The sequence below is a fragment of the Periophthalmus magnuspinnatus genome, chromosome 23 (assembly GCF_009829125.3).
Source record: "Periophthalmus magnuspinnatus isolate fPerMag1 chromosome 23, fPerMag1.2.pri, whole genome shotgun sequence".
Lineage (NCBI taxonomy): Eukaryota > Metazoa > Chordata > Actinopteri > Gobiiformes > Gobiidae > Periophthalmus > Periophthalmus magnuspinnatus.
In genome coordinates, this window is record NC_047148.1 from 10,390,506 (window position 1) to 10,415,981 (window position 25,476).

The 25,476-nt window shown below is 38.1% G+C and overlaps 1 protein-coding gene across 3 annotated transcripts in view; it reads right to left on the bottom strand.

The window, feature by feature from the left end:
- tbc1d22a (TBC1 domain family, member 22a) overlaps positions 1 to 25,476 on the bottom strand; it is a 126,378-nt gene that overhangs the window by 85,635 nt on the left and 15,267 nt on the right. The window contains exons 6-8 of one of the 3 annotated variants that reach the window (XM_033989780.2): positions 13,027 to 13,097; positions 2,191 to 2,319; positions 239 to 304 (exon numbers count right to left, since the gene is read on the bottom strand). In XM_033989780.2, coding sequence (XP_033845671.1) covers positions 239 to 304; positions 2,191 to 2,319; positions 13,027 to 13,097 — 266 coding nt within the window. Of the gene's footprint in view, positions 1 to 238; positions 305 to 732; positions 796 to 2,190; positions 2,320 to 13,026; positions 13,098 to 25,476 lie in introns of all 3 variants that reach the window. The other 2 variants (XM_033989781.2, XM_055231505.1) reach the window with 2 other exon arrangements.

Sequence of the window (25,476 nt, forward strand, 5' to 3'; positions counted from 1 at the left end):
AGTAGTTGCAGAGCCATGCATAATTAGACTGCACAGCGTAATATAAAATACGTTTCCTCAAGTGTACTTATGTATTTCAAACTTATTTTATACTTTTTACAGCTCATGCATCTAAGGAGTGTCTTATGGAGCTACTTTTTGATGTGCCCAGAACAGGTAGGGGGGAGACCCCTGCTGAGGTGTGCGTGAGGTGTGTGTGCATGGGCAGGGGGCTGCAGTGGTTTGGATCTGGTCTCACCTCTTGAACAGAAGCTTGTTGAAAGAGAGGAATAAGAGGATTAGTTCTCGGTATGTCAATGTGAATCTGCAGAGAAAGAGAAGAGACAACACTGAAGCAACGGGCAGTTTTAGGTTAGCACAGATTCTTGCAGCCATTACACGGACAGACATAAGAAGGCTACAGTTAGTGAATTGGTTCTTGATTGGACCGCAGGCAGATGGAGGCGGGAATAGCTTTGTCTGAAATGGATAGTTGCAGTGGTCCTCCTTCTGCTTCCCTGTGACAGCACATGATGGAGAGTGTTCAAGTTAGACCACCTTGACACCATTTCAGACTTCCAGCCCCATATATAAACGATATGACAGGAGGCAGATTTGTCAAAAAGATTCAGACGGATGCAGGACAGCGGCTGGGAGTCAAGCCTGGTTTGTAGGTGTGTTGTCGAGTATGCCTCTTGTTACTGCTGTTACTGAGGGGCCATAGACTGGATGGCACCACTATGGCTGCCTTACCTCTGTCACCTTTGGTTGCAGTACCAAATGCTCTGGGCTCATCCTAGGAATGTCTATGTGGATCTGACATGGGAGAAAAACAGGTTACAAGGAAAAAAAATACATGAAGCTGGCCCAAGTCTTCTTGTTTTCTTCTTAAAAAAGACAAACTAAATGAAAGAGAGAGGTGAATATTTTAAGGTTATATGTATTGTATGTATAAACAGTTGAAATTACAAGCCCGACATAATCTAATCTCTGGGAAGCTTGAATCTCTAAAGTACTAGTTATCGTTACAAGTTGACTGTCACCAAATATGCAGTACATGTATTCCAAAAACTTATCTGAATCTCTGAACACATACGCTCCCTGACAAGCTTTTGGGACAGAGCCAAAATCTTACATCAGTCAGTCCCTTATGCACATTGAGGTTTCTAAAATGCATCCTCCATATGTATTTAAACAATCAAGCTGTTAAAGCAAGTTCCAAAAAACATAAATACGTAAAGATGGAAACAGATGGACAAGCACAAGCCACAAAGACAGAGCAGCTGACAATGTCCTATAGGAACACCATCAAACAGTGTAGTGTAACTGTGGGGTTTCAGTTAGTGAAACAGGAGCACTTTTCTGTTCAAATCCTATCTGATTAATCAAATTATTATCTCCAGACAAGGTACTAGATCATAAAGATTCACTATGTAACATTTCTGGTGGAAGGTCTAATCTATTTGCTTTGTTTGGAATGTTCCATATGAAACTATTGGTGAAAAAATACCTTGAAAAACACGCATTCTTATGAGTGGGATTGTTTCTACACAGATCTGAGTTACAACTTTGCACCTTTAAATTGTTTAATCATATGTCCTGCTTTGGTACTGCTTTATCCATTTTATCTAATTATTACTATAACTTAAACACACACACGTAGAATCCCATTAACGTTTCGGTCCTAGTTTGAGAACCCCTATAGGATAAAAATATGTCTTAATAAGCCTACACAGAACATTTTCTAAACTCTCAGACAATCATTTGCAAGCAGTCCAAACACATTACAACAGGAAGAAAATCACACAAAATAGGTGTTTACAACATTTACAAGACAAAAAAATGCCAAAAAAGGGTCCTTTAAAGACACTCCCTACTGTCATCAAACAAAGTACTCTAGATTTTTGGCAGAGTTGCAAGGGAGATCAATGTGAAATTGGACTTGATGTGAATAAATACTAGAATTTTCTATTGATGTCCCACTTTGATGTTCCTTATCAACTTGGATGGAAAGTAGTTGAAGATGTATAGGTAGAGACACTGTAATTTGAGCACACAACAGTTTTGCGTAATTTTCTCTGGATGGTCCATTCCTTTCTCACAATATGCTTTTTATCATATTCACACAAAGTAGCTGTGTCCAGGATTTGAGCTGCAAGAATACATTAGTGACAAGAAGAAGCTGTTGCATATGCAAATGAGTGGCTGTACCTGTCTATATGTGTCCTGGTGGTGCTCATCGTTACGGGAGTCGTAGTATTGCTGGATAAAACCAAAATATTCCTGTCTTTTCCGCTGTAGTACACTGTCTCTTCTCTCTGCGTTGGCAGGCAGGTATCCCTATGAACAAAGAAAAGCAAAGAATGACACTGACAGCAAAATTATACACTGATTGTGAGCTAGATTTATATTCTTTTTTTTTTGAATCACTGTTTTCATTTTTTAAAAATGTGAGACAAAAACACCTGAAAGTAAACACAACATTTTAAAATGTACTTCTCTACAGCTCAAAACAGGTGAAGAGTTTAATAGTGAAAACAGATATATCAGTTTTGCAAAAAAGTCTTTTCTTCTAGACATTATATACACATATATATACATATATACACGCACACATATATATATACACACACACACACATATAGATATATACATATATATATATACATATATATATACACATACACACACTCCCAGAGAATGAATTTTTTCAAATGCCACTGTTTTTACAAACTCCCTCACTAATTCATACTATAATCCATGAAGCCAAGTCAATGTATCTCTCCAGATGCCAAGGTTTAAAGGAGTAATTTAAAAGGACAGAATAATGCTTAATATGCGATATTTAAAGCTGGGGTTCATTATATTCAAGCCATGAAGAGGAAGTAGGTATTGAACTCTAGCTTTTTTGGCAAGGAATTTGCCATCACCAACAAGCTCACATAAATGAATGAATGAATTTCAGAATAATTTGTTACGTATCAGCCACCTATATATCGGACTTCAGTCTAATACACCTGTTTGCTAACACACTGACATATGTATGCTATTCACATGAGACTCATTAATATGGCTCTGTTGGTATTAACAAAGACAGCCTTTGAGGTGCTCCAAGCTTGGGGCGTTTAACAGCATGTACTCTCTACTCTTTTACTTATTTATCTGTCAATGTGCACCATCTAATGAGACTTTCCTACCACCGACGTCTTCTCAAACCCCTGCTTTGAGTTTGCAAGTCAGAAGCACCACAGCACTGGACACAAAACTAAACCAAATAACCAAAGTGGAGAGTTGCTAAAATAAAATAAATAAATAAATAAAAAAAAGAGAATGTTGAAACAATGTATGTCAAATCATACTGGTTCTATTTAAAATTAACCTTTTTTTATTTTTTGTTTTAAGAATGGAGCCAAAATATTGGCGAACTAAAACAAATCAAAGAAAGAACTTGTGTGTCATGCCTTTGTTTCAATTTAACATTTTTTGTTTTGTTTAAGTAAAGCAAATCTATATGGTAGTTATCAGTATCACAACTGCAGTGAGATGAAAAAGAAGACATTTGTATTACTGCACAGAGCAGCGGAAACACTTTTCATTAGGGCCGTATTCTTATGACCCCTGTATTCTTACTTGAAATTTCCTCAGCCAACCAAAGTATCCCGGCGAGGGGTTGACACATTTCACTGTGCAGAGAAAACTTTTGCTTCTTGACCAAATGTTGTGCCTCCAAGGAGAAGCTACCTTTTCTCCATGTTTGTCTTGGAGTAATACTAACTTACTAACTGTTGTTGCACTGAAGGGACCATTTTTCAGGCCTGTTTTTAAGCGAGTACAAGTTGGTGAGAGTGTATCCGATGTTCGGTCAGGCTCATGCAATGATGAGAAGTAACGTTAGTGATAACAGTGAACAAATGTAAAGCCTATTAAAAGCAGGCGCTGCGACCACAGGCTCTGAAATATTCACAGTTGGAGTCTTTTGAGGATGACTCAGAAGTCAACGCTAACACTGGGATAAAAACTTAGACTTGTTTTTAACACTGAGCTATATAAAGTTGGGGTTACTGTGGTTTTAGGATATGATTAAAGACCAACTGATTATAATAATGAGAGAATTTTAGAAGGGAACCACTAAAACACTCACATTAAGTTCCATGAAATCAGAACTGACTTAAATACTGTAGGTTAAAATATAAAATAAAAGTTTTAGAAAGGGTGCATCGATATACATGCTTACAAAGAGATCTCTGCTAAGATTTTGGTCCATTGTGCAAAAAGATCTAAGGCCAAGAAAAGCCAAGCCACAGTTTGTTTCAGCCCTTAACCTACTGCCAGTTCTGTTACAACAGATTTACATGGAAACTGTAATTTAACAAACTTTTGACAGCCTGTAGTGCATTGCGATATATCTTAATACAAATTATAATTTCAAAAGCTGGTAAAAGCTGTTCACTGTGGTTCTAACCTTGTGCAATATTCCCAGAGGTCGGCTAAGAGCAGAGCAGAGAGTGGTTTTCAGTAAACGGAGATGTTCTAGCACTCTTCATTAATCCTCCTCCACTTTTATTTGTCAATACTGTGAAGTTAAAGCCAGCGTTTGTCTGGGGACGGATCTGGCGGCAGTTCAGTCACATGTGAAGGCAACTTAGTCTTGGACAAGCTTCACTGAAATGACCATCAAACAAACTCTTTGTGACAAAAAGCGTAGCAGACAAAAGCATTGAGTTGTGTGTCTGCTGTTGTCTAATGTCGTTTTTGTAGAGTTGCTTTGCAGTGTAGCTAAAACACACACGTGTCCTCTCTTGTGTACACTCAAGCACCACACTTCACTCCAGCCAGCAAACCTTTGATTGTATTGGCCATCCTAGGAGTCGTCTTAGTCAAGATGCAGATTTAAAGCAAAAAAGATGCAACAAAGATGAACTGCAACAAAAAAGTATTAGCCAATCCAATATAAAATGATTGCATTGCATTTGTGAAAACAGCCATTAAGTCTATGGGTCTAACTGTCACACCACACTGTTATTTAATATATAGTAGGTTATTGTATTGCATTCAGACTGAATGGAAATGCCATGTTCTATTCTGGAATTTTAAGTCAGTGTTAATCACTTCCCCATGGAGACAAATATAAAAGAAGACAAAAAAAAGGTTATTACAACATAAAAAGGACTCTCAACTAAAAGTGGCTGAATAAAATAGTCTTCAGCCATATTTTTAAATGATGAGAAAAGTCACCGTCATGCAGACAAGGACAGGGGCTGTGCAGATTTTCAGGCAAACAAAAACATATTGAAAATACTACAAGATATTTGGATTCATAGTAAAATATGTCAAGAGTCCAGACAAGAACCACAGATGGGAATATCAGCAAAGAACCAAGAATCAGGGTAACCATAAGAAAGCCCACCAATACCCATAGTTCACAATAAGTTCCTTGAATTATTTTGATATATAGTATTGTTGGTATGTTTTTATTTATTTGAGAAAATAATGCAAGCAAACTTAAACTAAAAAGCCTAGGTTATGCATTGTGGGGGGCATTTTTTCTTTTTTTTTTTCTTTTTTAAATCAATGCACCCATTAGTTTGCCATGTGTTTTAGTACAACTTGTGTACAATTTATATGTAGAGAGAAAACTTCAAGCTCATAGAAGCAATGTTTTCAATAAGGATAAAACATTATGGCGAGGTGAAAATTTCAGAAAAGCACAATGAATTTTGCATAATAAATTCAATCAATACACCTAATGGCAAGAATTTTGGTACATCGCCAAATATCTAAATCTGACACAAAAAATAAAATAAAATAATCGGTGTAAATTCCCTTATAAGAAAACCCACCCAAGACAAGGACCGCCCTAACAACAGTTCTGGGTGTGACGTGGGCAGAGCAGATGAAGGAGAGGAAGATTTGTGAGTGGTGAAGGTTAATGGACGTTTTAGTGGAGGTCAGTCACTGCTGCAGCTGCACTCGCTCCACAGGATCCACACAAGGGTACTCTGAAAGGACTATTAACTGCCTCCTAAATTAGACTGAGATTAATTCATTAACCACAATTAATTAGCTGCACAATGTTTAGGTAATGCTTTAACATGTCCACTATAATGACTAGACAATGTGTGCATATGGAAAATGTAATGCATTAATTTGACAACTGATGAATGTACGGCTGCGGAAAGATAGCTGGAGATACTCAATCAAGGTCATGAAAATCAATACTAGCTCCCAAACTGCATTAAACATATGGATTTCGAATGCATTGTTGTACCCTAGCGAAGTATTGTGCAGCTTCGCCTTCCAAGGACCTTTGCACACTTCAGTTCCCATTTTAATATTTAATAGTAGTTGTCGAACACTAACCCGGTTTCACCTTTTCTCCTACTTGTGAAGCTAATTCCATTTTGTGAAAAGACCCTCGCATGATACGGTCCCCAATCGGCATCAATAATTGAACTATACACCAACAATGTCTAATGCAGTTTGAACTCAGGAGACACATTTCCACTTTAGTTTTATTCCGTGTCTAAAATGTCAAGAGTCTGTGTCCCATTGCCACAGAGAGATGGAGTGATGATGCCGGAGCATATGCACTACTGCTCTATGTGACCTGATGTAGAAAAATGCGCCCATAACACTCTGGCTGCCTCCACTAATCAGTCTACATAAAATCTCCCTCTTCATCCTCCCAATCCTTCACCACTCTAATGCATCTCCCACTCCACTAAACCCGCTCCAAAAACAGCCGAAATATGCTCTGGGAATCCATTTGGGGACTTTGAAATTGTTTCTTTTAGCAAGCAGCCGCACAATCCTAAATAGATTTGTACTTAACAGCAGCACATTATCTTAAAACCAGACAGGAAACAGTGTCCAGAGACTCAAATGGACAAAAGTTAGGCAAAACTTTTGTTTCTTCTTGGTATGGAAAAAACAGGAATTCAGAACTAGCCTTTGTTTTAATAGAATAAAGTGTGGTTTAGTGGATGTTGAGTTTGTAAGTGTTGGCAGCCATGTGTTTGCCAGTCTGCCTCGAGCCACCTGTATCTACATATCTAGCCATAACATTTGGGAGAGATGGACAAAGAAACAGCATGGACCACATAAAATATAACAAAATCATTCAGAAAATAAAGGCCTAAAATGAAGGAAGATGTTATTGAAATATTTAATTTGAAAGCGTTTACAGCTTTTAAGAAGAAGATGGGTTATCTGTGAATTTAAAGTTATAACTTACTGAGAACAACCACCGCGTGCCGGAGAAGAGTTTGTGAGTGGTGGGTATGTCAGCCCATTTTTTAAGACAATCCATCTGAAGAAAAAGTGGCTCAAGTCTACTCATCCCCAAAGATTTAGGAAACAAATGCATCTTTCAACTCGGAGTCTGAAGCTGTTTACAAAATGTAATTTGCTCAGGCCTCTGGAGTATGAAGCAGACTATGGTTACATCAACATACTGGGGAAGAACAAACATGATCAATATTTGTGGGGATTGTAATGAACTGGATGACATTTTTACATAAAGTAACACCTAGAAAAACATTTAGCTTTCCAAAAAAAAAGTTCAGTTCAAGTTAAATCAGACCAGCAAGAAGTTTAATACATTGAAACAAAAATGTATCTGACTAAACTAAACTACACACGAGGATACAATTAGGTGTACGAGGACTTGTGTGAAAGTATTTGAAAATGCTCCTTGGGTTTAAGTTCAAATTCAGTTTATGGGCAACAGCTAAATTTTCAGTTAATTTATGCAGTTTTTTTGTCACATCAAATGACAAAATGCATGTAGTTGTCCCTGTGGCGATATCGTCATGAGCACTGGTGTAGGCTAACGGTTGAACATAATCTCCAAATCAGTCACTGCGCGTCTCATTCTACCCTTTAGCCTATCAATATTTCTACACCCAGTTAGTTTCCTCTCTTCACATTTAACAGCCACACTTCATTAGGGAATGCACATATTGCCACAGGCCAACACACTCCTACAAAGCAGAAAAGTCATTTCATTTCTTCCTCTTTCCTCAAGGCCCGGACAGCAAGTGCTCTTTAAACAAATGGTATTATTATCATGAATAAATAGAAAGTACAAAATGGATTGTTTCCGGATGCTGGAAGCAATGTTTGGCCATATATCAAAAGACAAAGCACCCATCCACAGAGAATATAGAAATCTATGCAACATCATGTGAATAACTGTAAATGCTCCACAAATACGACATATTTGCAAATCCCTAAAAACATCTACATTAGAATTTCAAACTAGACTGCAATACTAAGAGGCGTGATGCCATATTTATCTTTATAATAATAATATATATTTTTTTAATGTTAAAAAAAACAAACAATACACTAGGGTTGGGCCAATAACTGGTGTTAAGGTACACCGCTCTATTACAATGCCATGGTATCAATGCTATAAGAATGGACTTCTGGCAGTATGGAAACCTCATTTATATTTCTTTATGAGTCTTTGAAAAAAAAAAAAAACGGCACTCCTCACAGTAATGCCGTATCAAGTCCTTTAACACGCTCTTGTATCTGAGCTTGACCCTCGCTTGCACCCTGCCTTGTATCAGAGCGGACTATGCCAAGGAGCACCCATGCACACCTGTAAACACACACGGAGCTAACCCACTAGCATTTACGTTAAAAGTATAATAAGAGTTCAGGGCTGATAAAGTGCCGTGTATCAGACATCTAGTAAAGAAAGGAGGCACACACTCTGGCTATGGCAAATGGTTTTCCACTGCATCTACAGGACACAAGGACTTCACTCATTTACTCACAGGTGTGTACACACGCTGGAGATTTACTTAGTGTACTAAATATATATTAAGAGACAAGGGTATGTGAGAAACATGTTGTGTCTTTCGTGCAATGAAAATGTGCCTTTTGAGGCTACAATTACACTGAATGGCTGTGAAAGCGAAAATAAAAGCACATGGCTTTGTAAAAGACGTCTTTGTGAAATGTAATCGTGCAGAAGAGAACAGAGAGGATGACGATGTGAAGTCCCACTCTCAAACTTGTCCAAACCGTTCAGAGGATGAAATGCTCCTCCTATATCCACTTTGTTTGGCTGCTCACTGGCCAGATGCACATAGCTGCATGAAGGACATGAATGGCAAGCAGGCACATTGGCTAAAACCGCTAATAATATCCATTGATTCTATAATTATATTTGGTAAAGCTACATATCAAAGACCTGTAGTTTTTTTCAATAATATTTTATTTAACAATATATTAAATAATATTTACGTCCATGTGTGCCTATCCTAGTGTACCTAATTGCTGACACTTTAACATAAGAAGTCCCCTGTTTTTGATAAACATTATAAGATACGCAACGACACTGTATCCCATCATACTGTGGTATGACGGGATACCATCTCTACAATACACACAACTATAAACTAAAAATAATAGCGGTGCTTTATCAAGTGGTCTTATCAGTTATTATAACACAGATCAATATAATTCTGTTTCTTGTTCAAAAGGGTATCTAGTTTAGTATGGATTAGTATCTGGGTACTGGTTTTGACAACCCTAGTATCATTACATGTTCACAATAGGTAATAACAGATGAGACAGTTGATTTTGGCTTGTAGATCATTCTAGGCCTGTGGGGAAGGCATTACTGAGCTCTGACCACAAAGGGAAAAGTTTTCTTGTGGTCTTTGTCAGGTAAAAAGAAGAGAGACGGCTGAAGCATGCCTGCTGGAGGGGAGAAAGAAATCAAATAAGTTGGTGCAGGCGGGCGAGCAGCAGAAGGGCACCAGGGACATCACTGGAGTGAAGTTTTATTAGGTGCCTCTGCCAAGTTTATGGAATACAGTGAGAGAGACAGACACAAGGTGTATATGTGGCAGATCTCTCCCGTTTCTCCAATGGATCAAGCTCCAAAGACAGGAGACAAAGAGGCACTCATGTGTTAGGACTCCTTTGAAGATGTGACACGGATTCTGACACTCTTGTGCCTTTAATCCCACAAAAGCGGGTTATCTTGAACTAAATTTCTAATATAAAATAAAGGAATGTTCAAACAAAATTGACCTTCACCCTGGATGAGTCAGCCTCTATCCCTCTGTCCTGAGTGGACCTTGGCTTCTGTCCATCTGCAAAATGACACGTCCTAGACACATATACAGGCCGTCTGTCCATGGGATCTCTCCTTTACTGTGGATCTCCTCAAGGTTTCTCTTTTTCCCCCACAGTATTTTTTTATTTTTTTATTTCTTTGCCGAAAAGTAGGGTCCAAGGATGGGAGATGCAGTTATCAATTTTTTCCAAAACAAGTATGAGTACTTCATTTTGAGTACTTGTCGACTTGTCGAGCATTAATACCCGTCATTATTTTTACAGGGGTTCTATGTAGGATATTATTTATTATCATTGTTATTACCATTATCATATGATTATTATTAATAATACTATTAAATTATTATTGTTGTTATGATCATTATGATCATTATTATGGCCATCATTATTATCATCATTATTATTATTATCATTATTATTATCATCATTATTATCATCATCATTCAATTCATTCACTATTTCTTTATATAATTTATAATTTAGATGATAGCCTATTTTTCTTTGGAATATTTATTTGAGGGGCTATTTTAAATTTCTACTAAAATCACTGTAGTTAGTAGGGCTGTGCCAAAAATCGAAAGATCGATCAAAGATAGCATGAATTTTAATGGACAGGTCTACAGCCAGTCCTGCAGAGGAGTCACTGCTCTCTTGTTTAATTGAAAGCTCTGAGTCAGAGCCACAGCACGTCCCTTTATGTCGCATCACGTGTCAAGTTTGGACAGAAAGCTGCACAATTTGACTAAAAGTCCAATGTCTCCATCCCTCTGCCTCTGTGTGTGTTGCCATCTGCCACCGCTTCTCCTCCATCTCTCTGATCCAACTCCTCACCTTTTCCCCTCTCTGTCCCTCCTCTGGTGCTTCTTATTATAATCCAAGTAATGGAAAGTAAATGACTATTTTTCTCGCCATTTATGAGTAAGACTTGAGACAGCACGGACACCATGTGCAAGTGTTTCTGCTGACAGTGGTAGCATGCGCATGATAATAAGGCCTGCATGCTTTTAATGCTTAATGCGTTGTACAAATGTCTTGCGGATTTCTCTGGAATTATCAGTCCCATCAACATGACATAAAAACTGTAGTGATCCTGACACCCTACACTTTGTCCCTGAAGTTCATCTGTCTATGTTCAATAAGAATAAAAATTGTTATCGATCAAAAAAAAAAAAAAAGGATAAATTTCCATATTGTCCAGCCCTAGTCGTTAGGGTATAATTCAAAAATAATTTACAGAAATACTTGTAATATCTACTACTGTGTCTTTGCAGACAGCGCTCCACGGTATCTGCTAAAGGAGACACTTTTAGCATAAGTGCTATCTTACTTTAACCATGACCAATATGGACATGCTATACCTCTTTTAAAAGCTGAACCCACTCTATTCGCTAGATTTGTCAGTTATAATAAGTCACAACGCATGCACAAGCAAAGAGCCCCCAGCACCACTTAGCCACGTTAGCGTGCCACTATCATAAACACAAGCACTGCACTGATATCCTTTGCATCCCTAATTAATCTGCATATTGTCTTTTATTGACCAATGACTCTTTTATTGTTTTTCTTGCCATTTCAACCATTTTTAGAAGCCCTGGGAGGGTCAAGGTAAAGTTATTCAGCTTGATTTTCCATTTGCACTATACAGTAGCTTTTTATGTGCAAGTATGTCAAAAAGAAGTGTACAAAGTGTTGGATTAATTGACATTTGTATACATGAGAGTTTCTGGATATGTCACAATACCCTCATCTTTCTTGCACTTGCACAGAAGAGCTGAACAATCAGCAGAAAACAATTGGTAACAATGAGAACACAAATGCCAAGCAAACAATAATAGATTGGTCAAATATGTATACAAATTTACATTCATTACTGAAGTATAAATGCAGCAACCAATTTCCAAAGGAGCCAGGGCAAAGCCAGACTTTCTTAAACTGTTGAACGGACACGTTAGTATATAACATATTCTCTGCCAAGTTGATACAATATTGATATGTATTACAAGTTTAAGGTATGAATATTATATTAATCAACTTAAGAGACTGCTGGTTAGATACTTGTCAGTAACTATTATAAACTTGCTTTAAGCTGCTTCATTGTTATGACATTTTTTAGATCTAGTCAAGAATCATTTTATTACAACCATTACTAATGATGTGAGCAATCTCTTCCAATATTGCGTGTCATCAATTTGGCACCATACAAAACAGAAATGGCCAGTTAAAATGGCCAGTTGACAACCTCATATTTGCACAATACCAACACACCTTTAATGACATCTTTTCTGCAGCGCATTAACTATTGTGCTGTAATTAATGGGATAGTCACGCAGCTCAAAAAGACGCTCTTCTCTCGGCTGTACACAACAACAAAAGCTTAATGAGTAAACACATTGCGCGTTTCATGAATAAATTATTGGCGGAGCGTAATTAATTTTCTCTATTGAAGATGGAAAAAAGAGGATGTTACGAGTCTTCATAAATCAAATATGAGAATAAACTGACAGTGATTGTGTGTGTAAAAAAGATTTTGTATAATGTGTTTATTGTTTCTGAAGTGTATGCTGCGTTATTGCTTTATAAGGTTTCCCTTAAAGAATAGATATGGGGTTTAGGTGCATTTTCTTTAGTAATGTAATCTTGGTTTGAGCTTGTAAGAAAAAAAAGCTACACTGAAATCATTATTATTTTATTCATTTCAGTTTATGTCTGTAATTTAAATGTAGAGATTACAGAAGGTGGAAATTAAGAGACTCTTCACTCGCCAAGATGTCATTGTAAACAAACAAGTTCCTAATTACTTACCCGCTAAGATGTTTAAAATAGTCTAAATAAAGAGATACAAACACATCATGTCTGTGCTTTACTCTCAGACGTTACCGTTCTGACTTTAGAGTGTTTGTAAAATACACAATGATACACAATACAATATAACAGATACGCAAAACTTACTGAAAGTAGCTTCCACGTTATTGGTCGAACTTGTCTAGGGATTCCAGACCAGCTCAGTTTCCGTAGCTCATCTGCAAAACAAGAAAAGGCAGAAAGATTTTTTTTTTAAACTTAACCTAAACAAAGAATGCTTAAATAACAAAACCACAAGTGTTCAATATATGATGAAGTCCACTGAATCAAAAGCTAACTCCATTTATCAAACATTTACTGCATCATAATTCATTCATGGACATTCATCCGTCAGTATATCCTATCTACAATTTACTGACTGTCACAGCTTCCATCTCATCTTTGTGAAATTATCTGAAGGGAAAGAGCCTCAGATTATTAAATACATTCTCTCATGGCCAAGAGGAAGCGGTGGCTATAATGTAAAATAAAGTTGGATGGAGAGGTCCAAATTGAACTTTTAAATTGGTTGAAAGCAGCTCCCTTTGGGCCTTTGTAGACTGAGAAAAAATGGCTTAATGCAAGCCACATCGACAGCGGGAGAGTGGGCTGAGTGTCTGCAATAGTCCAAGAGAAATGCTTTGTCTTCTGGCTTTAGTGTCTTTCATTTTAGAGTATGTTCAATGAATCGCACTTAATAACTAGGCTACAATAAAAAGTGCGCAGGTTCTCATTTCCTTACTGCAAGACAAGATCATATTCTTAAAAAACTGAAATCACTGTTCATAGTAATGCTTGGTGTATGAACGCCATCCCCACACAGGCAATTATCGAACATGTTATGAAATGATATGATGATGATGACCCTTGTAGCTCTTTGTGTTTTTCAAGACAATTTTCACAAACAAAACACAAACAAAACAACATTAGGAAAGGAATTAATACTAGTTCAGCCAGAATTCATGTCTCTGATTGGATATATAGTACATTTGTTTATTCCACTAACAATTACACTGGGGCTACAGAATTTTAGCCCCAACCTTCACAACAGGACAAAGGGTTATTATTAATTATTGATTGTTATTATTATGAGTAGTATTAGTAGTAGAGTATTTGTTCACTGAGTAGTAGTAGAGCAGGGGCGTCAAACACATTTTCACTGAGGGCCACATCAGCAAAAACGCTTCCCTCAAAGGGCCAGATGTAAAATAAATCCATCTACTTTTTGAACTTGTTAATTAACTGTCTCTGTATTTATTACTTACAAATACTGCATATACATTTGCCTCGGTGTAAAAATATGGCTGTGTAACTGCGTATCTACTAATAACATGACATTTTAAGACCATCATACCTTTTAATTTACCCTGTTGAGGGCCACATAAAATAATGTGGAGGGCTGCATTTGGCCCACGGGCCTTGAGTTTGACACATGTGTAGTAGAGTATTTATTCATCGAGGAGGAGGAGTAGTAGTATTTGTTCACTGATCAGAAGATTGGCAGTTCAAATCGTGCCCTCGAAATAAACAATGGTTGAACGGTCAGGTCCACTGACCCACAGGTTGGCGGTGTGATTCCAGCTCCCACAGATAAATGCTGTCATTGTGTCCTTGGGCAAGACACTTAACCCACCTTACCCCCAGTGTCTGTGTACATTGGTGAATGAAAGTATGTGTGAATGGGTGGCTCCTTGAGTGCCTTCAAGGTAGAAAAGTGCTATATAAAAATATGTGACCATATCAATTTTTTATTTATTTTTTTTTAAGTAATTCCCAATCTCGAGTATGCGTAAGATGAAGTCCCACATCTTATCCACACAAAATAATGTTAACTGTAACATAAAGGTATTTAACATAGCTGGAATGGTGATGTATTAGACAGTGGATATGACTGAAGAAAAGAAAAAGAAGAAAAGAAGGATTTCACAACTTGACAATATCACCATAATAACTGCTCCCACAATAAACCATGAGGTTTGTCACAAAATTGATATGGTGATATCTCTAGAAGAACGTGGAAATCACCTTAATAATATAATAGTACTGACTGTTGCTGGTCAAATGACTGGCTTGGCTGTTCTTCAAGGCTAAAACAATGGAAAGAGAGAGATAGCCAAAAAGGAAACGGCAATCGGCTTAACAGCGAGGAGCCAGGTCCTTTGGCTAAATTGAGTGAAACACATTAAGGCCTGTTCAACCGAAGGGAGTGGCTATTTATTTGGAACAGCTCTTGTGCATCTTCCACTTAAAATTTCCTCTCGCCTTGTCCCCTGTGACTCTAATTATATAGAAATTCAATACAGTGATCTAGTGCATGGCATGGCTCTGTTGGTTTTCAGGGGGCCAAAGCACTGAAGTAGAGGAAGTTTCGATTACCTCTAGGCTATCTGTGCAAGAACATTTAAAAACACAGATTAAAAATAAATAAATCTCTACAAGACACGAATCATAGTAAGGAACAAAATAAATCTTTTGAAAGGTTTTCTCCTGATGTCTCCTTGCACTGTAAAATCTACAACTGAATAAGAAAGCACTGCTCACAAAAGCTTCACAGGCTGGTGTATTTGGGGGTAGTGAGGTAGCAGATTAATCTTTCTCTGGAGGAAAGAGAAAACAATGTTACAACAGTGAGAACAAAACCTCACAAAACAGAAATATAAGCCCAGATCTGTATCTTCTGTGCTGTTACATTCAAATGGCACCGCAACATTCAACAATCCTTATAGTTTAAAATTGGGCTGGAGGATACACTGGTGGAATTTGGTGTTAAACAAATTGGATTGCAGATTTGTTGTGCTGGTGTATTGTTAAGATCTCTGGACATATCCACATAAAACAAAAACTGACGCAAAGTACAATGTTTTCTCTGTCAGCGCAAATAAAGAAAAACAAACGCTTCAGAGACTGGGGTCATTATTCCACTTAAAGTCGTAATAGTTGTCAGTTGAAAGGACTTTGGCTCCACGAACTTGCCACGTTAATCTTGTGCCCTAGTCACTAACAAATAATGTTAAGGTTAAACACTTGTGGATCATAAGTTTGGATATTTCTCTATGTCCGTTCACATTTTTTTTTTTTTAAAGTTCCCTGCCCTCTATCTGAAATTATGGCATCAGATTCTAGAACACGAACACAACCTGTCGCCATAAATTTATAAAAGAGCAGTGATATATTAGAAGACTGAATTGTTATTGGATCAAAACCAAACTGATGTGGAATTTTGGGTAGTAGGTTTTTGGACACTATTGACTTTCAGAGGTTGTCCAAGTACCATGACAAAATGCTGTGGTTTCTGTGCGTTTCACAGTAATCGATGAGGCACACAGATGATGTTTAAAAACGTCACCAGTTTACAGTTTTGTGGGGTTTTTTGTCCCCCCATTTCAATATAAACTGTCTCCTTTATACTCTTTTCAAGCCACCTATCATGCCTGTCTAAAATGTGAACATCCTCAGTGAGTGCTGTCCTGAGGAGTTGGGTTGTCAGTGTGTTACTTATGGCTGCTTGGTTTCTCCTATGTGCTGATCAATATTGTCCACAGTACATATCTCTACAATCCCCCTCACTGTACTGGGCTACATGCACATTACTGAAATGGTAATGGTGACAGCATGGTCATTTGGATACCAGTGGCTGTCTAATTAGATGTCTGAGCGTTCTGCAACCCCTGCAAGATACAAAATCAGCATCAACATATCAACAAGATTGGAAATGCCATATCCAGTACATCTGCTGGTAGGATTTCCCTTTTAATTCAATTTTCAAATAAAATTGCACACAAATGATTGAACCCTGATTAAAGAGATATTTTCACATCAACGCCAACATGCAATTAGAAAAGCATTTACTTGCTCATTATTGACCAGAACTGTTATTTGTAGTATAGCATTTAAATCTTTAGTGAACACATCAGTTTTGAAAAAAAAAAAGAAGAAACTGTGGAGGTGTGATGAATTGGACATAATTGCTTTAATGTGTGTTTAACGCTTAACTTCCAATGCAAGACAAAGCAATTATTAAGGAATGTATTAAAAAAACATGCAAGTAAATGGTAAATGGTCATGGTTTTATATAGCACTTTTCCACTTTCTAGGCACTCACACATTCACACACATTCATAGACTAGTATATGCAGATGCTGTGGTGAAGCTGGGTTAAGCATCTCTCCCAAGTACACAACAACAGCATTCATCTGTGGGAACTGGAATCGCACTGCTAACCTGCGGATGAGTGGATCCGACCGCTCAACCAATGTTGTTTACATCGGGAGCAGGATTCGAACCACCGAGATTTGGATTAGTCGGTGTCTGTGAATGTTCTTGTTCATATCAGGTGTTAAAGCCCAATTAAATCTGTACTGAAGTCGACTTCTCATTACGCACGTGGAGAAGGGCAGTCAGGGCATTGCTATGTGCAAATCTTTTTCAACTAAATCCCCATCTTTAAAGCGTGAAATCGTTATCTTGGGCTTCATTCAGCTAGTCAAGGGTGGCTCTTGCCTTGCACCCTTTGAACCTTCATTTTCACTGTCAGGCAAAGAAATGAGTCCATGAATCTTGTGGGCTCTGGCTTAATTAAACTATGTTATACTTGTCCCACCTGGCATTAATCTCACCATAGGGGGTAAAGGGAGGAGGGGTAATGGAGGGGACAAGTTAGATAATAGTCTTTACATCCCAATGCCGCAGTGACATCTAAAAAGGCTGCATCCTCTCCTCACTAGACAGACAAGATTAGTTTCAAATTTTTAATCACCAAAATGCACTATGTAACTCTTCTGGTGGAGAGTCCGCCCTCGCACATCTCCATGAAGAGGCTAAGATTCAATAGTTGTTTTTTTTCCAATTATGGGTGTTTTTAGCTCTTAAAAATACCTTGAAAAAACATGCCTTCTTACTGTTAGCAAGGTCACCGCTCCACAGAGATGCCAGAGATGGACCACTTTAATGGCCTACTGTGGACAAACAAAAACCTCTCCATGGAGATAAGCAGGTTTATACCCTCCACCAGAGAGGTTATATAGTGCACCTTTAATAAGACCTATTGACTCAAAATGTAGTTGATTAAAAGGATGTGTTCTTACTTTACTGTATACACGAACTACACCAACTATCAATAATATTTAAGTGAATGAATAAATCCTAGGAGTGCATAATATACAGACACAATTTTCACTTCTCTAATTACCACCAGTGAGGGCATGGGGCAAATATTTACTTGGCACCATAAGGCTAGTAGGACAAGAAGATGCCCAAAAGACCCATTCATTATGTGAAGAAAGAGCTAACACAGCCACAAAGTAGGACCACAGCAGAATCCAAATCACAGCGCGCCTAAAGTGAGTCTGTATGACTTATGGACACTCAGCACGACTGTCAGAGCACTAATGCACTGTACCGGGCTAGTTTGGAGGGGAGGCAGGGCTATAGTAAATTTTACTGGAAGCACTTAAAACTTCCCAACTACTATAAATGCTCTATTTTGAATGATAAAAGTTCCTTTAAAAAGAAACGTCTTCAATAAATAATTGGATTAGTTGCTGTGAAATTATAAAGTTGTATAGCGCTCAGAGAAGTACTCCTGCTGCCATGTGGAATTATTAAAATCCAAAGTGTGGGCTTGTTTTACATTGCTTGTGTGGGGTTAAATTGGAGATATATTTTCTGCTAAGTTGGCTTTTTTGGGAGTCGTTACATATAAGGACTGTGCAATTAATACATTTTTTTTTACTGAATCAAGATCCAGTAGTTTGAAATAGTCAGTAATCAGAATAGGGTAGGAAGTCCACGGGTCAAATCCTGCCCACCAAGCAATATGGTCCGACCCACGACTCATTTGTCCATGATAAAGAAAAAAATGTATAATTTTTTCGGCACATCCACATCACATTCAAGCTTTGCGCTACTTTGCGGCATCTCTGCAGCTGTCCGTGGTAGGCCAGAGAGCCCCGTTCATCTCAAAACACTGTCTAAGTACACCTGTGTAATGCAGACACGGAGAATAAACGCTTAACTGATGATTTGGTGTGAATAACATGCAGAAGGGTCAAAGTCCACCCGTTAAATAGGAGTGTTATGTGCAGCGGCACCGGAGGACTAAAGTTTGAACAGTGCATTTCCCAGGCTTCACTATTTGTCCCTACCTCACAGTCACAGGTTAAGTCCATTCAGACAGCTGTGCATGTGGTAATTAAGTAAATTAAAGACCTCTGGCATTGGACCAGAAATCAGACTTTGGAGAAATAAATGTGACTATATTATGACACGGATTAAAAGTTTGCTTTGTTTATGTTTATATAATTAATCAATTAGTTGAAGTGCAATGCATACCAACTGTAGCCTTACAAACCTTTAGACTCTATTTGACTAGGACATAAATCTCAACTGATTCTCCCCACCACTATATTACTATACAAGGACCTCCAACTAGGTAAGAACATTAAATATAGTGAGAGCAAGCAAAGCCTTAAAGAACAGTTAAAGATCTGCAACTTGTCTGATTAAGAACGAATTACCATGTTTCGTCAAAACCAATGCCAATAATTGAAAAACTAGAGTGTCCAGGGAAAAATGCTAAATATCACCCAAAGCTATGCACATTATACCAAGTGGGAGCTATAAAAATGTAATGATTTAATCGTTTCTTTGGGATAAAGGGTGTGTGGTGTTTATCATGCAGGCAGGCACAGCACTTTTGGGACTGTCCTACAGAGACCGGCTTAACCCTGGAGGAAGTGATGTTCCTCACTGGCAATAAAAACACACCTGTAAAACTGGCAACTCAAGGGCAGCTGCCTCTGTAGACTCCCCCTGGTGTTTGGGACCACTGTACTACATTATGCATGAACATACTCAAGTGCACTTTGTCTTGGCTGAAGTTAAGCTAGGGGACCACAGGGTGTGATTAGGGCACCATGCACTCTAATTCAAACACCCAGAACAGCTGCTCCGACCCTCTGAGGTAATGAATGTTCAAAAGATGCTTACAACATTTAAAAGGGGCACAACAGAATGGACAGATTTTCAAAGGGTCAATATAGTCAATGTATTCTGCTTGGGGGATAAACGTGAACTGAAGTGGACAGTGTGGGACTCAGAGCACTCACTTGTGTTAAGACAGTGGTGACAACAATGAAACAGATAGGAAAAAAACCACCCTATTTGTTTAAAAGAGAAAGTGTCTTATTCACCTTGGTGGCCCAGATTCTGACAAAACTCAATGGCATTACAATGTGGGTCAGAGACGTGCCTGTTGAACGTTTTGCCTTATTGGTAAAAGGACTAAATTGTGCTTTTGACTTCACACTCCAAACGGGGTAAAGGCGTAAAAGAATCATGCAAATGCAAAAGTACAAGGATGATTTTTTTTCTTTTTTTACTGATGGAGTTCATAATTTCAAAAAGAGAGAAAAGCATGTCCACCAAAATTTCTAATCTCACTGAAGCAACAACTAGAAAATAGCATGAAAAGCAAATAATGGTATCTTATAATGGCCTAGCAAATTTTGTTAAAATGGAAATGTCCTTTTTTTGCTCATAGGCAAAGGCAAAAAGATATAAAAGCAGCAAGGTCCTACAAAACTGTAAATGGTTTAAATAAAAGGAGGTAACAATTATGTCATAAATAATATACTTACAAAGCAACAACAACAAAGCAACAAGCAAGAACACCTGGGAAGACAGTTGCACTTTCTAAAATCTGCAGAGCAACTTGTAAACAACATGAACTGTATCTCCAGACTTGTATTATTTTGGGCTGAAGGGCTCTGCACTAAGAGATGTGGCCCAGAGCACTGGTAGACAGTAAAAATTCAGGAATAAAGGCGAGTGCATATGTATGACTGTGTTTGTAGTATGTACTGTGGGTCTGCTCCGGCCCACCTGTCCATCAGTCAGAAGCCTGTGTGTGCAGCTCGCTGTGAAGGCCAGAGAGAAGTGCAGAGGAAGAGCTGTCCGTCAGTGCTGCCTGAGCTGAGAGCTGATGGGAGGCAGCAGAGAGACAGTTGGCGAACCGAGGCCATGCACTATTCAGGTATCATTCACTCGGAGCGCGACCAGTGGGGCAAAACACCACCAGCAACCACACACCTGCCAAAATACAGGGGCTACAGGGGCTCAACTGTGCACCGGGTACTGCCTCAGGTCAAATACAAGATCCGCCAAAGCCAGTTACTCTGCAAAACTGTGGTACACCAGGATTTCAACGGAGCAGCACAGGTCAGAGCAGAAGGGGCTGGTTTTAAACAGACATAAGTTGTATGGAGGGTTTCTATGCCAGACAAGTTTTGGATGTTTTAGGTTGTATGGGTATATGACATTTTTGGTTGTACGTGTATGTGTATATTATATAAAATCACAAATTTAGTTGCCGCAATTATCACATCAAATTGGCTGCAATTACTTTAAACGTATATTGTTTTTTTTCTACAAAACTGTGCAGGTGTATTTAGATGTACCATACAGCCAAATTATACAGCACAAGGTGAACATAATGTATTCTAAAAGGAGGTCAAGTGTTACTATGGTTTGGACTGCAAACTCACAACAGGTAATGTTATCTCTCCTGTTTAAAGAATAGGATTAGGATTGATAATACCCTTCGCAACCTTCTCAGTAATCACAGCGCCAAGTGAACCAAGATTTACCTCACACTTGAAAACAACTTAAACTTAAAACATCAAAAATATACGTTATTCAGTGCATCAGATGTATAGTCAAATCAAAAGGATATTTTAGCTTTTTTAGCTGCAGGATGACAGTTCCAATTGTTTGCTCCTAGAATAGAGCTCAACAGTCCCACCCATTTCAGAATCTGCTCTGGTTCCTGGAAGTAAATTTCCAATTATTTTTTCCCATAGATTTTTCAAAAAATGTAAATATTAAGAGTTTATAGGCACATTGAAGGATAACCACCTACGTGTATTTTTTTTTTTTTTTTGGTTTTCGAAAGTTTATGGTAAAAATGAATGAGGTGGACACTCACCGTTGCTTGAGCTGAGCATAAGGTCAAAACCCAAGATTTAACTTTCACTAAGTTTTACATCAGTATAATGAGGCCCATTTAGTTTAGGAGGTCAAATAAACAATAGCAGGGAGACAGGCATCTTTATCATGTTGTATATTAAAAAGTTAAGCTCTTGTCCTATAAACCTTGAATGCAGAGTTTTTGAACACATCTAAAGGACACAGCGATGGCGCCAGGGAGCAGACGGCTCGTAAACTAATGGGACTCTTGTAAAGAGATCCTCCCCCCCTGGATGATACCTGCTCCAGAGGCCTGATGGATGGCCCAGATGGTGAGGACAGGACACAGAGATGGGCGTACAGGTGTGAGAATCAGTGCAACGCTTCGTGCATATACAGCAGGGATGCCGTGTTTCAATCCCTGAGGCTCATCTTGTATCTGGATAATCTGAAGAGGATTTGCGTATTCCCCAATGGAGGTAAGTAGCGAAATAAAGTAAAACAGTTGAGTTTGCAGGTTGTTTGCTAATTGGGAAAGTCCATGAGGCATGAGAGTATCAACATGATCATTTCTGAAAGTACAATAAACTTGTAGTTGGACCTTCACTGTATAAATAGTGCAACCATTACCTTCAGTATTTTTAGGGATGGATTTTTTTTGAGCTGATACGATATCTGATATTTGTCTTGCTGTTGTGGCCGATAACCATGAAGTTTACAAATTACGATATGAATTTATATCCCAGATTATTACAAAAGCAAAAAAGTAGACTGTGTAAAAAATTAGTCTAAGTAAGTGTGACGTCAAATGCAGCTCATGAGGCTCCCAGTTACAGAGCGAATTTGGAGCCAGGCTGCATATTTGGAATTCCGACTGAGTATCATAGCAACCAAAGAGCCAATCTGGAGCAAAGCTGTGGAAGGTAATGCCTCTTCCCACCCGCACGGCTGGTTTGGCAGGGGGCGGGCGCTTCACAACACTGTCAATCAAACCTGTTGCTAATGTTAGAGGGAGCGACCTCGGGGAAAGAAGAAGGCAGCTGATGTGTCTGGCGTTTTCTAATGTAAAGCGATGGAGCTGGAAGCGCATCCATGATCACTTCTTATGTGGAACCCGGTGGCTAGCAGGTTAGCTATGTCCATTTATATATACAGTTTGATTCATATAGACAAATCTAATGGGCACCCACAGACTGGAGCAGAGCAGACAAAATATCGGTGCCAAATATCAGCTAAATGTTCAATATCTGACCTGATCTGTGAAAATCATCTGATATCACCGATAAAGCTGATAACCAATAAACCATCCCTGCTGTCTGCCCTAACCCTAACCCTTGCTCCCATTCACCAAATTTGGACCATTTTCATAATACACCTACAAGCTGAGTTGGTTAAAACAATCATCACCAATCGTCACTGACACAAAACAAGCATAAGAAGTAGTTGAAATTACCAAAATTCTCCTTTTTATTGCAACTCTGCCATGAATAAAGTAAGCTTATTAGGCCTAACTACTAAAAGCACTCTTCCACTAATCCTTATAAACATCTAAAAGAGTCAATAATGGGGAGCTTAAAATAAAAGCAAAGCCATTGGCACAGATAGGGCTTATTTGTATGTGAGGAAAGACCGAGTATTCCAGTGGCCAGAGAACCAGCGTGAAGTGCAACGGCAGGTTGTGTAGTTTGCTTTTAAAACTAAAAATATTCGCAAACAGATAACACCAGTGTAACATATGAGTAAACTGAACCAGACAATGAGATATACTGACACAGGAGACAGGTGGTGGCTGGACCAACCTTATTAAAATCAGGTGTTTGCCTGGGGGGATGCCCAGAGGCAGTGTATGTGTCCTGCATGTACCGTTTGACTGAGGACACTTTATAAAACCTAGCAATAAGAAGGTCCAACTGTGATGTGGCTTTTGGCTAAATGTTTCTTTTTTCTTTCTGATTGATTAAAAATAATAATACTGTCCATTTTATAATTCATGACCACTAAAAGATAAAAAACACGTAATAATTAGTTGCTCAAAAGCAGGGCTAGAGAATCCAACGTGTACCCTAGCATTACTTCTCTTATCTATCGCGAAATTGATCAAATTGGGAGTGAAAATGGACATGGTTAAAATCAATTGTAACAAGGGCCATAGACAAGATGACAGGTTCCAAAATGGACTACAAAGTTCCAGTGATTTTGTATCTTGAAGGTGTTGTATAAATACACAGTATATGAGCTGGGGAAACGCAGTCAGATCCAAGCAATGCATTACCCATTTTCACTAAACAAAACATTTAAGTTTGAAACAGGTACCACTTCTTAATAATATTAAATAGTCACTTTAATAATAATAATAATAATAATAATAATAATAATAATAATAATAACAATAATAACAATAATAATATTAATAATAATTAATAAGTTGTGTGGTGGCCCTGTCAAACCCTTGCACAATATATGACTACCAAGTGTAAAATATGATGCCATTTAACAAATAACAGAGATAACTTGGGTTGCAACAGATCCATTTTTGGTCACCTTAAATTTGGTGAGGTGTTGCATAGGCAAAAGCTCTCAAAAAAATCAAACCCAAACTGAAACTGCACTAGTAAAAAGGTAATAATAAAGAGTTCATTGCATAAAAACAAAAAATAAATAAATAAAATAAGCCATGTCCTTGCATGCCTTTGCACAGAAATAAAACTATAGTCGAAATCTGAATATAAATGTAAAATATTGACCCACAATTTCCCAAAGCAGCTTGTGCTAACTAATCTAAGATATACAACAATGCAATTGTCAAGTCTGACATGTCTGTCTAAAGGAGAAATAGGACCTAGTTAAATTGAAATACTCTTGTGCCACTTCACACTTTTTATAGCAGCTATTAACTTAGGCATTAACTATCCACCAAAGGCCTGTTAATGGCAATCATATGTTGTCACTCGTGTTTAAAGGACTGCGAATTGCCTGCAGAGTGCATGAGTGTCCTGCTTCATAAGAAATGCTGCATTCAAAGTGATATGAGCTGAGGAGACGCAGTGCTAGAGCACCCCCAACAGAGAAACACATGGACTGACAACTAGAAAATGAAAAGAGGTCCATCCTTGTTTACAAATCCAATGTACAACATGTTTTCTCCCTGATGAGTGCTGTATGTTCACATATGTCATTGACAGTTTTGTTGGCAGAGGCAGGTGGAGTGTAGGTTTGTGCGTAGGAGACCATACAACGACCCCGAAAAAAAGCAAAGGGAAAACTGCCAAGTCCGGCAAACGTATGAGCTGAGGAAAAGAGGAAGTGAAAGAGCAGAAATTGGCAGAAAAAGAGAATGGACCATTGCCATAGCAACAGCAGTATTTCCGAAATAATGACTTCATATACATAACATCAGAAACCAGAGTTTAAAGTGTATTAAAAAAGGCACAATGAATAAAGGAAATACCTAAATAATTTGACAAAAACACATTAAAAAAATACTAATTCTCATAGTAAATTGTGCATATTCATTCAAACAAATTAGCAGATATGGCCCATAGATTTTTTTATTTATTTTTTAAATCAGTGCATTTAATGTATAGGCCAATAAAC